The 18,144-nt window shown below is 36.2% G+C and overlaps 1 protein-coding gene across 7 annotated transcripts in view; it reads left to right on the top strand.

Annotated features, from left to right (window-relative positions):
* LOC127968142 (low-density lipoprotein receptor-related protein 1-like) overlaps positions 1-18,144 on the top strand; it is a 157,498-nt gene that overhangs the window by 19,940 nt on the left and 119,414 nt on the right. For all 7 annotated transcript variants that reach the window (XM_052569058.1, XM_052569061.1, XM_052569060.1 and 4 more), the window contains exon 3: positions 17,345-17,482. In XM_052569058.1, coding sequence (XP_052425018.1) covers positions 17,345-17,482 — 138 coding nt within the window. The remainder of the gene's footprint in view (positions 1-17,344; positions 17,483-18,144) is intronic.

Below are 18,144 nucleotides of genomic sequence, written 5' to 3'. Positions count from 1 at the left end.
GGTGTGGACAAGTCTTTAGTTTTATAAAGAATATCTCTCTGCGGTTGAGACTTAATTAGTGAATTTGAATGAGTTTCTCACTTTCTTGAAACATCAAAGCATCATATGACCCCATGAAATCCCTAATACAAACAAAGCCATCCAGCTATATTTATAAGACATTATACATACAACGTATATTCCCTGTCTTTGGAAGCCATACAAGGAGCAGAGTTTTAACTGTAATTAACTAGAAGTTTGAACATGCTCAAAAATTCACAAAGGCCTATATTCAAATATGTTTCACATTTGGTTGTGAAAAACAATGCAACCCTTTTGGCAGCAAGAACCATTTTTTTTCACTCTCTAAGTGAAAAGGTTCCATGGATATTAAAGGTTCTTCATTGAATCACAGATGCCAGTAAGAACTTTTTTTTTTTTTTTTTTACTTTTTCATGATTTCATTATTAGAAAAAACAGCAGCTCAGATATTCTTTGAATGTTATATTTTGTGTTCCATGGAAAGCAGAACGTCTAATTTAGACTAACACTATGAATATTGGTCCGAATAGAATTTAAACAGAAAATATCACCAATATCATGCTTAACCAGGATGTGTGTGGAAACGTGCTCTGTTTGTGGATCCATCAGTGCAGATGCCTCAGATCATTGAAGATCTGCCCCATGAAAGAGGTTTATTTATTTACGTGGCTGGATTTCACTGTGTCTCTTGTGAAAGTGGCCACGGCTAGCATTGAAGTCTGTCGCTGTGCCCACTGCAGCTGCTGTGGATGTCCTCTGTGGACCACTGCAACACAATAGACAGCTTTGTACCACAAATCCTGAGCTTCAGTGAGATGAGGATAATAATATGCCTTTAGGAACAAAGTAAATATTATCCTTTTATCATCAAATGTCAAATGTGTACTTTATATAATAAAACATGCATTATGATTGTTTGTCATGGGAATATCTTTCTACTTGTCTACTTATCTATCCACTCATCTGTCGACTATAGAAGAGATCTTAAATGAGGTCTCACTCAAAAGAGGCCAATATTGTCAGTTTTCACAAAAGCAGAAACATATGCAATGGGTCTAAGCCATATATTGTATACTTTTCAATATATTCCATATTGGTTTTATGAAATCACATCATGAATATCATCATGAATTTAATTTACTTTTAGTTTGGTCAGGTATTTAAAGGGGGGGTGAAATGCTATTTCATGCATACTGAGTTTTTTTACACTGTTAAAGAGTTGGATTCCCATTCTAAACATGGACAAAGTTTCAAAAATTAAGTTGTACATTTGAAGGAGCATTTTTGTTCCAAAAATACTCCTTCCGGTTTGTCACAAGTTTTGGAAAGTTTTTTTCGAGTATGGCTCTGTGTGACGTTAGATGGAGCGGAATTTCCTTATATGGGTCCTGAGGGCACGTCTGCCGGAAGAGCGCGCGCTCCCGTATAGCAGAGCACTGAGAACACAACAGACTTCACTGATCAGAGCGAGAGCGTCACGAAATGTCACAAAAGAAGTGTGTTTTTGGTTGCCAGGGCAAGACAACCCTGCACAGATTACCAAAAGAGAAACAGCATTAAGGGAGCAGTGGATGGAGTTTATTTTTACAGAGCATCAACGGAGTTGTGCAAGTGTTTTTGTTTGTTCCCTGCATTTCGAAGATTCTTGTTTTACAAACAAGGCCCAGTTTGACACCGGATTTGCACATCGTTTATTTCTTAAGGATGATGCAGTCCCAACGAAAAAGGGTCACGATCGTGTGTTGGAACCACATGCGGTTAGTAAAACTGCTTCAAATATCTCTGTGTTGTTAACTTATCTATCAGCGCGTAAGCACATCAAGTAAACAACATGCGATGTTGTCATCAAACTGCACTTTCCACATTTACAGCTTAAAAAAAAAAAACAAAAAAAAAAAGATGACATAAAGTGGAACTTGGTCATTTTCCAAAACCGCTAAGCAAATATATACAGTTTCAGTACATACCACATAGAAGCCTACTGGCGCTCGTGATTCTTTAGCTCCGCCCACACGTCACGCCTCCAGCCAGTCGTGTTTTTCCGGGAAAAATCGGTACAGACTATCTTTCTCTTATGAACATAATAAAACTAAAGACTTTTTGGAGTTATATAGGATGCAGTACTACTCTATAGGTACTCAAGATTAACAGGATAGTGAAACAGTGAAAACGAGCATTTCACCCCCCCTTTAAAGACATTACTGGTAAACCCATTTCTTACCTCTGCCTTGTAGCACACTTCACCTGTACTAAGAAAGAGATAATTTAAAAGAGAGAATATAATTTAAAAATTTTATCTTTTTTTTAAGCATTTTGAATCTAATTGGCAACAATAGCTCTTCAGTTGAAATGATGGTTCCTCTGGTTAATCTTTATATAATTTTGAAGTATAATAATACTACTAATAATTTTTTATTATTGTTAAAGAGCCACACAGATGGGAAATCAAAAATTACCTGTATTACAGTGTATGATGTAGCTGTCCATCAGTGTAAACAATGTGCAAAGTAATTAAACCAAAAAGTACACTATTTATAAAGTTATTGGCTTTTAAAGGGGGGGTGAAATATATATATTTCATGCATACTGAGTTTTTTACACTGTTAAAGAGTTGGATTCCCATGCTAAACATGGACAAAGTTTCAAAAATTAAGTTGTACGTTTGAAGGAGTATTTCTGTTCCAAAAATACTCCTTCCGGTTTGTCACAAGTTTCGGAAAGTTTTTCTCGAGTATGGCTCTGTGCAGTGTTGGGGAGTAACTAGTTACATGTAACGGCGTTACGTAATTTAATTACAAAATAAATGTAACAGTAATCAGTTACAGTTACTAAGAAAAAATGAGTAATTAAATTACAGTTACTTATGAAAACTGTAACAATTACAAAGAGGATTACATTTGAATATTTACACACATCCACATACAGCTTATTTCTTTCCCAAATTGCACTAAGACATATGGCCCATGATCTCCGCGAGGCGGAGAACACATTCGTAGAATTCAGTCATAAAAATGGAATTCAGCCTATAACGCGGACGAAATATGCCACATTTTGGATGAATAAAGCAAAAGTAGGTCGTACACTTGAATAAAAACGCGATATGGACTGGTGTCTGTGATTATTAAGCCGCAAAAAGACTGAATATGAATCCTGCACGTCCTGCGTGTCTGTGGAAATCAGGCGCTGACTGGACATCGGGAGAACCGGGACTATTCCCGGTGGCCCGGCAGACGATTTGACCCTCTACTTAAATATTGTTATTGTATAATTGCAGGCCGAATATACTAAAGCGATTATTTCCGAATCTCTATTAAATCATGAATCGGCAATGATTCATGACTGGCAATGGTTGGGCTCGCGCGCTCTCTGCGCCTCCGCCGAACGGTTTGGATCAGACTCAATGCGAGAGAGAGAGAGACCGGAGTGAACTGTGTAAGCGCACAGCTGGAGCAGAAGCGACACTTCTGTTCAGGGTTTCAGGTATAGGTCAGTCTCATCTGTAAATATGCTAATGTAGTTTTGTCTTTTCGTCAAGCAACAGCAGCACATTGCTCACACTCACTCAAAATACTGTATAAACGACGTCATTATTATCTATTGTAATGTTACAGCAGTAATTTAGCAGACAAATCATCATATTTTATCATAGGTTTAGGGGGAGCTAGTGCATACAAAAACACAACCCTTAGGAAAATTTATGTAGCCTATGGTATGGTACTAAGCGTGGTTTAACCATGGACTTTGTAGTAAAAATAAATACAAGTGTTAATTTATTTGCCAAAAAAAAAAAAAAAAATGCACTTACAAAACATGGTAAAAGTCAAATAAAAATCTTCAGTATTAAAGTCATGAGAGAGATGGATGGATAATGAAAGATTTGGTTTCAAAAACAGTATCTATAAACTATTTCTTTTAATTTTAAATCTGCATTGAACTTCAGATCTCATTGAAGTAAAAGGCAGTACTAAAGTCTGATTGTGTGGTGGATGTGTTCAAATGTGATCATCTTAATTCAAGTGATGAAGGATGGTGAAAGTCTGACAGTATTGAGCTCTACTTTAAGGTTAAACCTGCCTGGTGTAAATAGTGGAAGATGATTAACAGTTGCAAATAAACATTCATTAGAAATTTATAAAAGTAATCAAAAAGTACTCAAAAGTAATTAGTTACATTACTTTTTTAAAGTAATTAAAAAAGTTACACTACTATTACATTTTAAATAGGGTAACTTGTAATCTGTAACCTATTACATTTCCAAAGTAACCTTCCCAACTCTGGCTCTGTGTGACGTTAGATGGAGCGGAATTTCCTTATATGGGTCCTGATGCACTTCTGCCGGAAGACCGCGCGCTCCCGTATAGCAGAGCACTGAGAGCACAGACATTCACTGATCAGAGCGAGAGCGTCGCGAAATGTCACAAAAGAAGTGTGTTTTTGGTTGCCAGGGCAAGACAACCCTGCACAGATTACAAAAGAAAACTAGCATTAAGGGACCAGTGGATGGAGTTTATTTTTACAGAGCATCAACGGAATTGTGCAAGTGTTTGTGTTTGTTCCCTGCATTTCTAAAATGCTTGTTTTACAAACAAAGCCCAGTTTGACGACGGATTTGCATATCGTTTATTTCTTAAGGATGATGCAATCCCAACGAAAAAGGGTCACGATTGTGTGTTGGAACCGCAGGCGGTGAGTAAAACTGCTTAAAATATCTCTGCCTCCTTGTTAGTGCGTCCGCCTCCCATCGGAGACCCGGGTTCGAGCCCCGCTCGGAGCGAGTCGTTGCTGCTGCTGCTCTCGTTCAGTTTCAGTCTCACAGCTGTCACAGCTTCCAAACGCTCTCAACGTAACTGGCGCTCGTGATTCTTTAGCTCCGCCCACACGTCACGCCTCCAGTTGGTCATGTTTTTCCGGGAAAAATCGGTACAGACTATCTTTCTCTTATGAATATAATAAAACTAAATACTTTTTGTAGTTATGAAGGATGCAGTACTACTCTATAGGTACTCAAGATTAACAGGATATTGAGTGAAAACGAGCATTTCACCCGCCCTTTAAAGTAAGGAGTCGACTCTGAATCGCTGAAACGAGTCGTTATAGATTTCAAAACTTTCTCCATCTCTATGTACGTCACTAGGAACACTTTGCATAATAATCTCCGCCTACCGTCTTGAGAGAAACGGAACTCTGACCTGCTCCACCCCCCCACACAGACGCTCTGTTTGGTGTGAGAGCATCATGTCGAGGAGACAGTATGTTTTTAATTGTAAAGGCAAGTTTGTTTTATTTTCACTGCCAAAGAATGAAAATCAGAAGAACCAATGGCTAAAATTCATTTTTACCACAATACCAGAGCAGAACAACAAATCCCTTTTGTTGTGTTCACAACATTTCACTGATGACTGCTTTTCTAATCTCGGTGAGTACAGCGGGATTTTCAAAGCGTTTGGCCATTAAAGAGGGTTCATTACCAACTTTATTTAGAACAACGAGCATCTCCGAATCACAACGTGAAGTATGATTATGAAGTTATGTGTCTGTTTTCTCCCGAGCGTCTTATCAGTATGTGTGCTGTCTGCAGCCCTTGTTTGTGCTGATCGTCATGTACAAACACGTCATTAAAATGAAGTGTAACTCCGTGAATACTCAACGAAGAGACATGAGAGAGATATCTATAGAAAGCTTGACATGTCTACTTTAAAACTAAACAAGTGCTGTGACAAGTGAAAACAGATATTCTGTGATAAAGTAATCCATATGAAAACAACGCGATGTCAGTTTTTCACGTCTCTGTGAACACGCCCCCGCGCTGAACGCACTATTCAGATTCAAACTGAAGCGCGCGGCTTGAATACACCCACACAGAAGAAAAAGCAGCGAGACTGTTCAAGTTTTTTTATTTTACTGTTTGCTTAGCGGTGAGAGGAATAAGACATAATTCACCCCAAACAAATGCTAACGCATAGTTTACCGTGGAGGTGTGTGCGGAACAACCAATCAAAACTATGTTAGTTGACCAATCAGAACACAGTATGCTACCGAAAGGTGGGGTTTAAGGAAACTGAATCTTTTGAACAGCTTCGCGCGAACAGTTTGGGGATCTCTGAGAATTGAGGTAATTTTAAAATGATATTTTGACAAAATGACAATGTTTTTTAACCTTGGATGGATTTAAACCTAATGTACAGGACTTATAAACAGTGATAGGAAGCTTAGAATTTTCATCTTACTGGCTCTTTAATAGTTATGCTTGGCAAATTAAAATGTGCCATATAGTAAACCACTAAAATTCTAATTGGATTTAATTAAATAATATAAAATTAGGAGATAGAACAAAAAATAGCTCTTATATGCAATACCTCGCACTGTACCCTTTACTAAACCTCACTTCATGAGGCTGTGAGCAGCCTATTGCAGTAACGTGTGTGCAAAAGTCATTTAGATCTGTCTCACGTTGAGAGGGTTGAAGGTCTGAGCTGTGATCTCACAGTGGAGCTCTGACCCGCTGTGCTGAGATGAGAAGAGTCTGTTGTTTAACATCTGACAGCTGGAAAAAATGAACCAAGGATAAAATATCAGCTATGTGTTTAGCTTTAGAGGTTAGATTATATGAAATGCCTAATCATTTATACACTACTTGCTTGGCTGACTGGTAGTGCATTGAAGAGTTCAAAATCTGTGCTATTAAAATGCAGAATTAATGATTTTCATCCTCTAGCACAAAGGGCGTCAGCAGTTGTCTTTGTAAGAGGTGGTGAATCTGCTTCAAATCAGTAATGCCTAATTAAACAGTTGGATAATTTTTTACACAGGGTATTTGACCTGATCTGTCTGGGATCTGTTATTGGTTTTTCTTCATCCTTTGCTTTTAATCTAGCAGTACTTGATCATGAACTGTAACTGGAGTTTTTTTTTTTTTTTTGCATAATACACTACGTTTTAGTACTCAAAATATGTATTTTTTAAAATCCGAATTACAAATATGACTTGCAGTCTACTTCCTCCATCACTGTGAAACCTGTTAAGATATGACTGCACCACAGCAACACATCAACGTCTACTACACAATATTGCCTTTTAATGCCTATTTACAATCATTATTTACATTTACACAGTGGGATATAAAATATTGATTGACTGACTGCAAAACAGTTCTGACCTATTAGGTCCAGTCCAATCCAATTTAAGCTTCTGGGGTTTTGACTTTATGTTGCTCTAGGTACACATACCTAAACATTTTATGTGATATATTATGGAGTCCCCCAAGGTTCAATGCTGGGTCCTTTATTGTTTTTTATTTTCATTTTTATTTTATTACAAATATATGCTTCCATCATTAGCAATTTTATTCGAAATCTATACAACTTAATTAATATTGAGTATTCTCAGATAAACATCTATTATGCCTTATGTAGACTCCTTGTCTCTGAAGCACAATAATCACATAAAAAATTATCATTTTCTTATTCTTAAATTCTTATTTAACATCAACTTTAGTTTTAAGAAACCCTCAACACTTTTTATAAAACAGTATATTATCATCTCGGTTGCATCTCTGAAGTATTCAAAATTCTCTCCCTACTGAAAGTGAGAAACTCATTCACACATTTATGCAAGACTTAACTGCCGCAGAAGTGTTTTGACCAGCTTATCAAAGAGTTTATGCATGAACACTGACTCATACTCGACTGAGGTATCACATTAAATCTCTTCATTGGCTACATGTGTCCCATGTTTTCATTCATTGTTTAGCTGTTCATAGGACATTTTTACTACATATTTTACTCAATTTTAGAACTATGAACACACACACACACACACACACACACACACACACGTTTGTTTCTGTGAATTGTGGGGACTTTCCATAGACTTCTATTACTTTTATCCTGACAAAATAATATTTTCTATCCCTTAACTCTAAACATACCCCTTACAGAAAACCTGTTTGCATTATTACACTTCAAATAAAAATAATTAACTATTTTTAATCATTTTTGTTCCCTCACAATGTCAAAAATTTCAGGTTTTACCATCTTTTTTGAGACATTTGGTCCTTAAAATTTAGCATAAATAAGTACACACACACACACACACTGTGATATATATATATATATATATATATATATATATATATATATATATATATATATATATATATATATATATATATATATAAATATAAGAACATTAAACTAATGTCATGGAAATGTTATAGTTGCAGTTTTTAAATGGTATTTTAAAATAGACAAGGTTGTCTGAGGTTAAGCATTCTGGGTTTCTAACGGGTTTAAGTGTCCCAGCTGCCTAAATACTTTGATGATCTCTAGAGAGTTGATCTTTAACAGGGGTCCAAAATAAAGATCCATTCTGACAGAATCTGACCATCAAACTGACCCCTTCACCGAATGATCTTCAGATTGATCCAGGGGCAAGAAGAATTTCAGAAGCATCCTGCCAGTTCACACTCTTGGATTGGCCTTTAAACATTCAGCCATGACGTTATGTGTCTGCTTTGCGTGATGTTGTGATTCATGATGTGAAATGGATTCTTGTTATGGATCATTTATTCAGCTGGAAACCATGGACAGCCAGGGAGGGATTGAGGAGAAACAACTCCCAAAGAAACACGTGTTAATAAAAGTTACTGTGGTATTATATTTTGCTTGGTCTTTCCAGAACACACGCAATGGACAGAAACTGTATTCTATACGACACAAACTGTTACTGTGTTTGTGATTGCTTATGGGATTTTTAAACAAAGGTGCCCTTCTGACATCAGTTAGGAAATGCTTCATGTCTGTGTATAACATTTTATTTGGCAAGAGAAGCTGTGATCACTGCTGATGATCCGTCTCATGCGTGGAAACATTCTCATGTTATGTTTGGGCTGCTTTGTAAGTAATGAACAATTAAGGAGAGTAGAAAGACATGCATTGATCTTATTCAAGCATGAATGCACCGGTGACTTGGAACAGCCTATTACCATGCTATTACATGCAAGAGTTGCCTGACATGGACAATTTGAGTTGGAGATTTCCTGTGATATGAGTCTTGGAGGTCAGGTGTTGTGATATATGCAGAAAAATATACATCTAGCTAAATTGTAGATTACTTTCACTATCGCTCACACTTAAGGTTAAATATAATCGTAAGTATTGAACTGTGATGCATAGTAACTCATCGTGCACCATCTGACAACCTAAAAAACGAGACTTGTTGAGAAGAAGTGCTATTTTGTCTCAAGACACACTGGCAGACAAAAATATTCCATTTATATTGAAGCAGAGACCTGAGCCATATCTACATGGCTTTATCACACATTTTGTACTCTAATGGTGTGTTATACATTTGAACAAATACATTTTTCACCAGATCCCTGCCTGCTACCCTGATAAACGTCATAGCATTATGAAAACTGGATCTGCCAAATCAGCATTGGGGCAATGACTCAACGCACTTCAGTTCACATGTAGCTGATTGAAGATAAGCTAATTACAGCGCTGGCCCTAGACATGCCATTGCTTACTGTAATACTGTATCTCTCATTGCATTGGGTTTAAATTGGTTGTTTTTGTTTTTTTATCCAGTATTAGGAAGGAAATGTTGAGATATGACAAAAATGAAAATCAGCTTTCTTTCAGGACTGGATGCCACACACTGAATTAGAATGCTGAGGGAGTAAAGCATAACTTTTTACTTACTGTTTTGAAAAGACAGTAGGCAGTATACAGTACAGTGCATGTGGGCCAGTATTCAGGAAGCAGTAAGATAGTATTCCATTCGGAACACAGCCGGTGCATTGTATGTCTGGCTGCAATATGGTTTGTTTTCCAGCCAGATGACAGTCAAAGATTTATTATATGGCTGACCGGTGGTGGGTTTGGGTTAGCCACAGACTGCAGAATAGACCAGTTCAGAGTAGACATCACAGTAACGTCACTTGCAGCTGCGCGTGCATAGTGGTTGCAGAAAAACTCTGGGAACTAGTGGTGGCTAATGGGTAAAATTCATGGAATAAGAGAAAAATAAATAAATAAATTGTGCCTTTTGATGTCAAGATTGGAATGCAAATATTTTTTATAGAATATATTGTCGTCAAAGATGACATTTGAAGCTAAACACAGATGTTTAATTGGACATACAGTACTATGGATAAAAACAGCTATGATTACTTTTAAAGCATACATTTGATTTAAACAATTTACATTTAAAGAAAAAAATTAAATCTAATCAATATAATCTATAATCTTTTTAAACCAAACTATTTTGTATGGTAGCCGTATAATTCCCAGGTTACCTGCATGCATCCTGAATGTTTAAAAACCTAGAATTGGTCTATAGAAACTAGTCTAAATTTGACCAGAATTCATACAGAGAAACTTCAGTGATACACCCTTTTACATTGATTGATTAACTGACTGCCCGATTTATCTTTTTATTTATCTATTTTTCTTTCTGTCAGTTTGTTTTACTTTTTTTCAGTCTTTTTAATGCTGTTAAAATGTGCATTGATGTGATTTTCATGTGATTTTTGTCATTTTAACAGATAATAACTTGTATTTTCTTATTAAAAAAAAAAAGCAAGCCTGAGAGGAGACATATATTTTTAGTGCATTCCAGTGAATTATTAATGGGATACTACGTAAATTAAATTGAAGGAACAGACCACCTAGAATACTGTATGTTGTCTTTTTCATACTATTACAGAGGAATGCAAAGGGGAAAAAGGAAATAATCACGAGCAAAAGAATGCTGAGACTGAAAAGAGCTCTTGCCATAGATATTCTTGTTATAACGTTATTAAAACATCAAGCATTACGTTATTCTCACAATGGCTGAAAATAAAGCTTGAAAGAAAATCGACAGCTCATTCAGTCAAATAGACGGATACGATTTATTTGTAGGGCAACCTTATGATTTGAAATGGAAGTGCCATACAATCCAAAATGCAGTAGGTTTGTCAGGAATAAGGTGGACACAAAATTACAAAACACGTGACAGCCTGATATTTAATACAAATAACTCTGGTATTAGAACAGAGTTCAGCCTTTCAGTTACAATCTGCATTCACTAAATATTTGACCCTTGTCCTATATTGCTTTACCTGGTTTGAGTTTTACTCAAGCATCTGTTATCTATAAATGAGAGAAATCAACTAGCTGTCAGAATGTGAAAACTGCACTAGTCTTTCTTATTTTAAAATCTCACTCTTTGCCTCATTTGTCAGAGTGGCATGTGGTCTTGTCACAGGGGCCCAGGTCACGTTCCCCATGTGATGGGTCTTATTCTAGAGTTTTCCATGTGGCTGAGGTTTTCTGACCGAGCGTTTCCCCTTTGACGAGAGTTTCCAGCTCCAGATCCTCTGGAACGCCACATGTGATCATAAAACAAGAGGCTTATGGTCTCAGCACACGCCTGTGCAAGGTGTCCACAATCCCTCACGCTTACAGGACCCCTGGGAGAGCAACAATGCCAAAGCTAGGCTTTCTAATGTCCCAGAACAGCTGCAGTTTTTAAGGTTTCAAACTATTTTGTAATATTATTCAAAGCTTCTCACTCTAAAAACCATTACTTTTTTTGTGAGCTTTTTTCCATAAACATCTAAAATGACATTAAAGTAGAGAGTGTGTAAAAGCTGCGGTAGGGAACTTTTGACGCTCTAGCGGTTAATAAACCGAACTGCTTGCGTCTTGCGGAAGAACATCGTAGCCGGAACTACTTCTCTCTGTTTATGTCTATGAAGAATCACAAAGGTACTGGGTTACTCCGCCGCGGTACCCCCGAAGCAATCGAAAATAGTCTGAATATAAACACTTATTATAGGTGCACCCCAGTGATTCAGGACAAGCTAAAAACACGGATTGGAAAATGGATTCATGGTGTACTCGCTTATTATATACATTTTGTAAATTTTGAACACAAACAAAGTTACGGACCGCAGCTCTGATTGGTTATTTTTTACCAGGAGCGATGTATTCCTGTAAATGGCAATAGGACACTGGGAGGAGCCAGAGGAGCTTGATTTTTTTCACAGATTATCTGGCTCATATTCTACTGTCAGGACATAATGACAGGTTTAAAAAATATGTAAAATTTTTTTACAAAAGTTACCTACTGCAGCTTAAAGTCAATGGGTGTAAACTTGAAAAAAATCGGTCTGGCATAAATGTATTCTGTGTTACATGTATGAACTAAATTATGAAGAAGGAGGCATTGAAGATGCTTTTTTGTTGTACATGAGTTCTGCAAGATATATTTTCAGTGGCTTTTTTTAAGTCAGTTTGGCAAATGACACTTGTGTTGTAAAGAACTTTTTCCTTTTATTTGCTATTATTATAGTTGTTGAAATTATATTTACATACATTTTGAAGAAGAAGAATTTTATGAATTGTACAAAGCATATTTACTTCTTATAAACTATAAAGGCAAAATAATTACACTTAAAATGGGCTTTTTTTGTGTGTGTAGGTATCACAATTGTGCCCGTGCCCGAGAAATCATGGAAATTAACAGATTCCTTTGACAATTTATGGAAACAACATTTAATACTATTTTTTTTTCTCTAGTTACTCTCTGAAATTGCTCAAATTTGCTGTTTGTGTAAAAGATGTGTTTTTCATTTAGTTTAATTAAAAAAATTAAAACGTCTAGGTAATTAATTGGCCAAAAGGTTGATAATTTAAACAAGTTAATTTACAAGTTTTACAAGTTTTGTATGGAGTATGTCAATATTCTTATTTTTTATTTTTTATATATAAATGTAACAATGTGAACTTAATTTAATCTAGTTCAATCAACAAAAAAGTGTGTATTGTGTGTATTAAGCTTTACTTAAAAATGATTTGTTCAGCCAACATTGTTGCATAAAAGTAACAGATTAATAAAACCAATACAGACTTGCATCTCATTGGCTGAGGATTTAGCAGTGTATTATGGGTAATTGCTGTCACCCTCTTGCAGAAGTGTAGCACCATTAGGTAGGTGAGCAGTAAATTGCAAAGTTTGAGTAAATTAACTTCTTTTGATATATTTTAGAACAAAACAAGCAAACAAATAAACAAACTGCTTGAAATTAATTGTTGTATTTCAAATATGTTTGTGACATGTTTGATAAACTGTAATTAAAAATAGGCTTATATGATGAGTTGTGTTGAGCAGCTGTACATTGATTGATTCAGCGTTATGGACTCATAAAATCCTTATTAAAGGGGTTGGTGTTTCTAAAATGGCATTATAAAAATGTTTTTGTAATCATTACATTTTTCCAGGTACAATTTAATTAATTGTCGTTTGTTGACTTTACTAAGGTTTGTTAAGTTTACTTAAACTTCTTTTGTAAATTGAAGTAAATTATTAAAAACATTTTCCAAAACATTGCAAATTAGTTGGGCTGACATTATTAAATTAAACTGTGCCCAACCATAATAAATAAGTTGAATCAACCTTAATAAATTAAGTTGACCCAACGTAAGTACATTAAATTGGAATAACAGAATTGCATAATGCTGAAATAAAGCAATTTAATCAAGTGGAAATCCATGATTTTTTATGTTAGTTCAGAGAGTTTTTTTTTTTTTTTTTGAGTGTATATGTGGTCATGAAGTCTTTTGATAGACTGTAAAATATCACTGGACCCTTGCTGGACCTTTCAGTTTCCTTTTGAACAATGCTAACCTTTACAACCCAGGTGTTTATGGAAGATCCTTTCTGTGGTCTTCAGTTTGCTGTCAACATTTGCATTTTGCATGAATGTGTTTCTAGCTTTGTACTAATGTCTGGACCTTTGAACCAGTAGCGTAGCCAGAAAAGAGACTCTGGGTGTGCATGTGAAAATCTGGGTGTGCCACATTTATTGTCAGATTAGTGTGCAAAATTATGGGATAGTATTTTTGTCGCACTGCTTCCGTCCAAACATACTCTTAGTGGTAATTTGCAGGTCGTGTCAAAATGTAGTTAATTGTTAAATGTAATAATTTTCTTCCAAATACGATAATTTTGAACTTCTGGTACGATACTTGGACATTTCCAATCTGGCAACACTGTCTGTTGATGTTGGGCCCGGGGAGGAAGAAACATCCTCATCAGGTGTAACGTTAGGCCTTGTGTCCGGCTGTCCATCAAGCCGAGGATTTTGCTAAACAAAAAAAATTAAGAAAGGAGCTCTGCGACATATTGCTAGCTAGCAATGTGCAATCAAAAATGATCTTTTAATATCATAGTCATAGACTGCTGGGGTCACAGTCAACTGCTGTGTGCTGATTGGTTGGCAGTCCGAATGTCGGCAGATATATTTTAACAAAAATAATTTAAAATGTAAATTACATTTTAACATTTTTTTCATTATTGCACCATATATTGGATTCTTATTTCTGTGCCCCTGAGAGTATGATTTAGAATGTTCAGTGACGTCACAGAACTGAACCAGATTCAAACAGCTTTCTCGCGTTGGCTGGCACTGAGCCAGAGACTGATGCACACAATGTTTAGTTTAAGTTTCATACATTTAAATATACATAATCACTAGTAAAAAAAATACATTGGTAGTTTGTAAAATACACACTGATGTCTATGGAAGCAGCAAAAACTATCTAATCAAATGTAATTTGCAGACGTGTTTTATTCATATATCAGACACACATAGCAGAACAATAAAGTTTAATCTATTCTTCGTCCAGTTCAACAGCCACTTACTCTCATGTATTTCGGGAGAAACTGGGGAATTCAAGTGATGTAACTGTACGTTAAATCCGGCTGACAGGACTCTGAACTGCAGCGTTCATCTCGTTATAGATCAAGATCATTTATAAAGGTTTTTAAACGAAGAATCGGAATATCAGATAGTTGACATGGTAAGCAAGTTTGTGTATATATTTTAATAAAAAATGAAAAATTAAATAAAAAGAATAACCATACATCTGTTAGTGGCTGCGTTGTGTCACGTGACAATCATGACGCGTCGCCATGGAAACAAGGGGTCAGTTAAAATATTTGTAATTTACGCGTGAAAGGGTTGATTTAAAAATATATATATTTTCTAAGTAAAAAAACAATAGCCCAAGTTTAGTAAACATTTTTTATTGAGACTATAAAAAATAATTCCGCATCTATTTTTAGGTGTGCCAGCTGCCACTGTGGGTGGCACAGGCGCACCCTGGCACACCTGTGGCTACGCCACTGCTTTGAACACTCTACTGTTGAGATCTTGTAGTTGATGGTCTATGGTCATCAGACCTAAAGCTTTCTGGTTTGCTTGACCACCAAGTTGGACAAAAAATGCTTTAACAGATCTTGAGGATTGCTGAAAGAAAGACTGGTGTCCCCTGACCCTCCTGCAGGACTTTCAGACCTCCAGAATGAGGCAGAACACAAGCAGAAACAAAGAAATCATTACAGATAGCACATTCCCAGATCTCAATGTATTTTGGCCTCTGTCAGGTGCTACAGAGCGCTAAGAACCAGAAGGACAACAACAACCAAAAATTGAGCAGCAGTGTTACCAAGTACTTTTACACTTTTTCTGCAGGTTAAATGGGTTGAATGCTATTTTGATGGAGTTGAAAACTTTAGTTTGAGAATGGTTTTGAATAGCAGTTGGGCTGGTTTTCTTTTGCAAACCTGGCAACCCTGGTATTTAAGTAGTAGTTAATAGGCTCTATCAACAAACACAACTACAAGACAAGTATACATTGAATGCTTAATTGTACTTTAAAGATCATATTTCAGTCAAAAAAAAAAAGTATAGGTCAAATATTTTTTCTATTTTTAGTAATATTTTTATTAAAATACTAATATTTTTCTCTCATAAAAAGGTATAAATGTATACTCTCTGTAGCAAACTTGAATAAATATCAAACATTTGTCACCCGTCTTATCCTCTGGAAGGTTAATATAATAAAATAAAGAATATGATTTGAGATAAAATTCATGTTGGTACTAGTGCCCTAAAAGTTTCATACTTTGAACATTTCCTAAATCTTTCCTTGTTTGGTGCTGAACTCATTGGTTGAACAAGAAGTTGACATGCTGCTCAAATAAACAGAGAACTATCCTGAAAGTGCCAAAGACTCACTTCAAGATGTCAATATATCAGACTGAAACTGGGATATGAGAATGTATTTTGACAGAAGACCGGACACATTCTCTCCCACACGCTTTTTAAAAGCCTGTGTCATAGAGTACTAAAGCAGTGACTTAATACAGCACTGCTGATATGTGTTTGTACTGGCACCGTATTCACCATCTCATCTGTAAACTAGACAGTCATGGAACATTTATTGTTTAAACTCTAGTGTGTTGAATTATCTTTCTGCAATAACACGTTTGCTCATTTCTGGTCAATAATTTGGAGAATTTTGGTCTATTTTTACTCCACACCCAGCGTTCTGTCCACTCCAGAGCGGATGAGAGCCCAGACACACAAACACAGCTCATCCAGTGACTCCGAAACAAACACATGACTGCACACTTATGGACACAGTCATAATAAAACCATAAACTGGGATATTTAACCAACTGTGTTTGAAAGCATGAAAGAAAATGACACAGATGCATCTTTTATATGAGCTTAAAGCTGCAGTCGTTAACTTTTGACGCTCTAGCAGTTAATAAAGAGAACTGCTTGCGTCCTGCGGAAGAACATTGTAGCCGGAACTACTTCTCTCTGTTTATGTCTATGAAGAATCACAAAGGTACTGGGTTACTCCGCCGCGGTACCCCCGAAGCAATATAAAATAATCCGAATATAAACACTTATTATAGGTGCACCCTAGTGATTCAGGACAAGCTAAAAACACGGTTAGGAAAATGGATTCATGGTGTATTCGCTTATTATATACATTTTTCTACATTTTGAACACAAACAAAGTTACGGACCACAGCTCTGATTGGTTGTTTCTTAATGGGAGCAATGTATTTCTGCAAATGGCAATAGGACACTGGGAGGAGCCAGAGGAGCTTGATTTCTTAACAGATTATCTGTCTCATATTCTACTGTCAGGACATAATGACAGGTTTAACAAATATGTAAAAAATATATTTTTACAAAAGTTACTGACTGCAGCTTTAAAAAAAGAAGTATTTTTTTTGGATTGTTACAGGAACCAGTTTCTAAAATAAGAGATGCTAGTAAATTGTAATATTCCTTCAATTTATTATCCCTACACTTAAAACAAATGAATTCTTGTTCCAGGGTTAATTAAAATGTGGCACATAATGCTACTGAGCCATTTCAGCAGATCACCTGGAGGTTTAGATGCAATCAAACATAGGATGCTGTTTAGTATCATCATCTTTATGCTTGTGTTTGATCTGCTCTCTCTCTCAGGTCCTCATAACCGTGTGTCGCGGTGTCCTCCTAATGAACATCAGTGTCTGGGATCAGACTTGTGTGTTCACATGAGCAAGCTGTGTAACGGCGTCCCCGACTGCACCGATGGAGGAGACGAGGGCCCGCACTGCAGAGGTAATGACTTCAAACACTGCTTGGTTATAAATTGCTATATATAATTGCTATAAATGCTATACTGTATATAAATATTACTAGTAATAATAATAATATCAGTCTTTCTGTGGAAAATAAAGCTTGGGGCCTGAAACAGATACTAGTTGAACTTCAAAGTTGAAATTTCCATCGAAATAAACCACAGGCCAAACAGCGAAAATGATACTTTAATAGATTTTCCAGTAAAAACGTCATACAAGATAAATGTACTTAATGAGCAAAACTGCATGAGACATTAAGGGTACTTTTTCAATGCACACTTGTACTATGCCCTTAAAGTAAGTATTCTTCACAAAAAGAACATCCCAATATTTTCCCTACTCTGTTACACACTGAAAAGTGTTGCGTGTCTCTCACATATCATCTTGTCACCGTAAACTGCCCTGTCAATCATCTTGTGACAGTTAACATCCTCATAAACACACTCCACATTCAAAGAAAAGAGAAGTAGCAGGCTGATCTTCCAGATAGAGAACTCTTTCCATGTTTTTGTGTACTAGTGAATACAAAAGTTAATGGCCTAACAAAATTCCTGTATCTAAATCTCACTCATCAGCTGCCAGTCTCATTTAGTTATCAGCACTTCCCTATAGAAAGAACACAGAGCTGGGAAGGCTCTATCA

Source organism: Carassius gibelio, chromosome B11 (assembly GCF_023724105.1).
Source record: "Carassius gibelio isolate Cgi1373 ecotype wild population from Czech Republic chromosome B11, carGib1.2-hapl.c, whole genome shotgun sequence".
NCBI classification, from domain to species: Eukaryota; Metazoa; Chordata; class Actinopteri; order Cypriniformes; family Cyprinidae; genus Carassius; species Carassius gibelio.
This window is presented reverse-complemented; position numbering and strand designations above follow the sequence as displayed.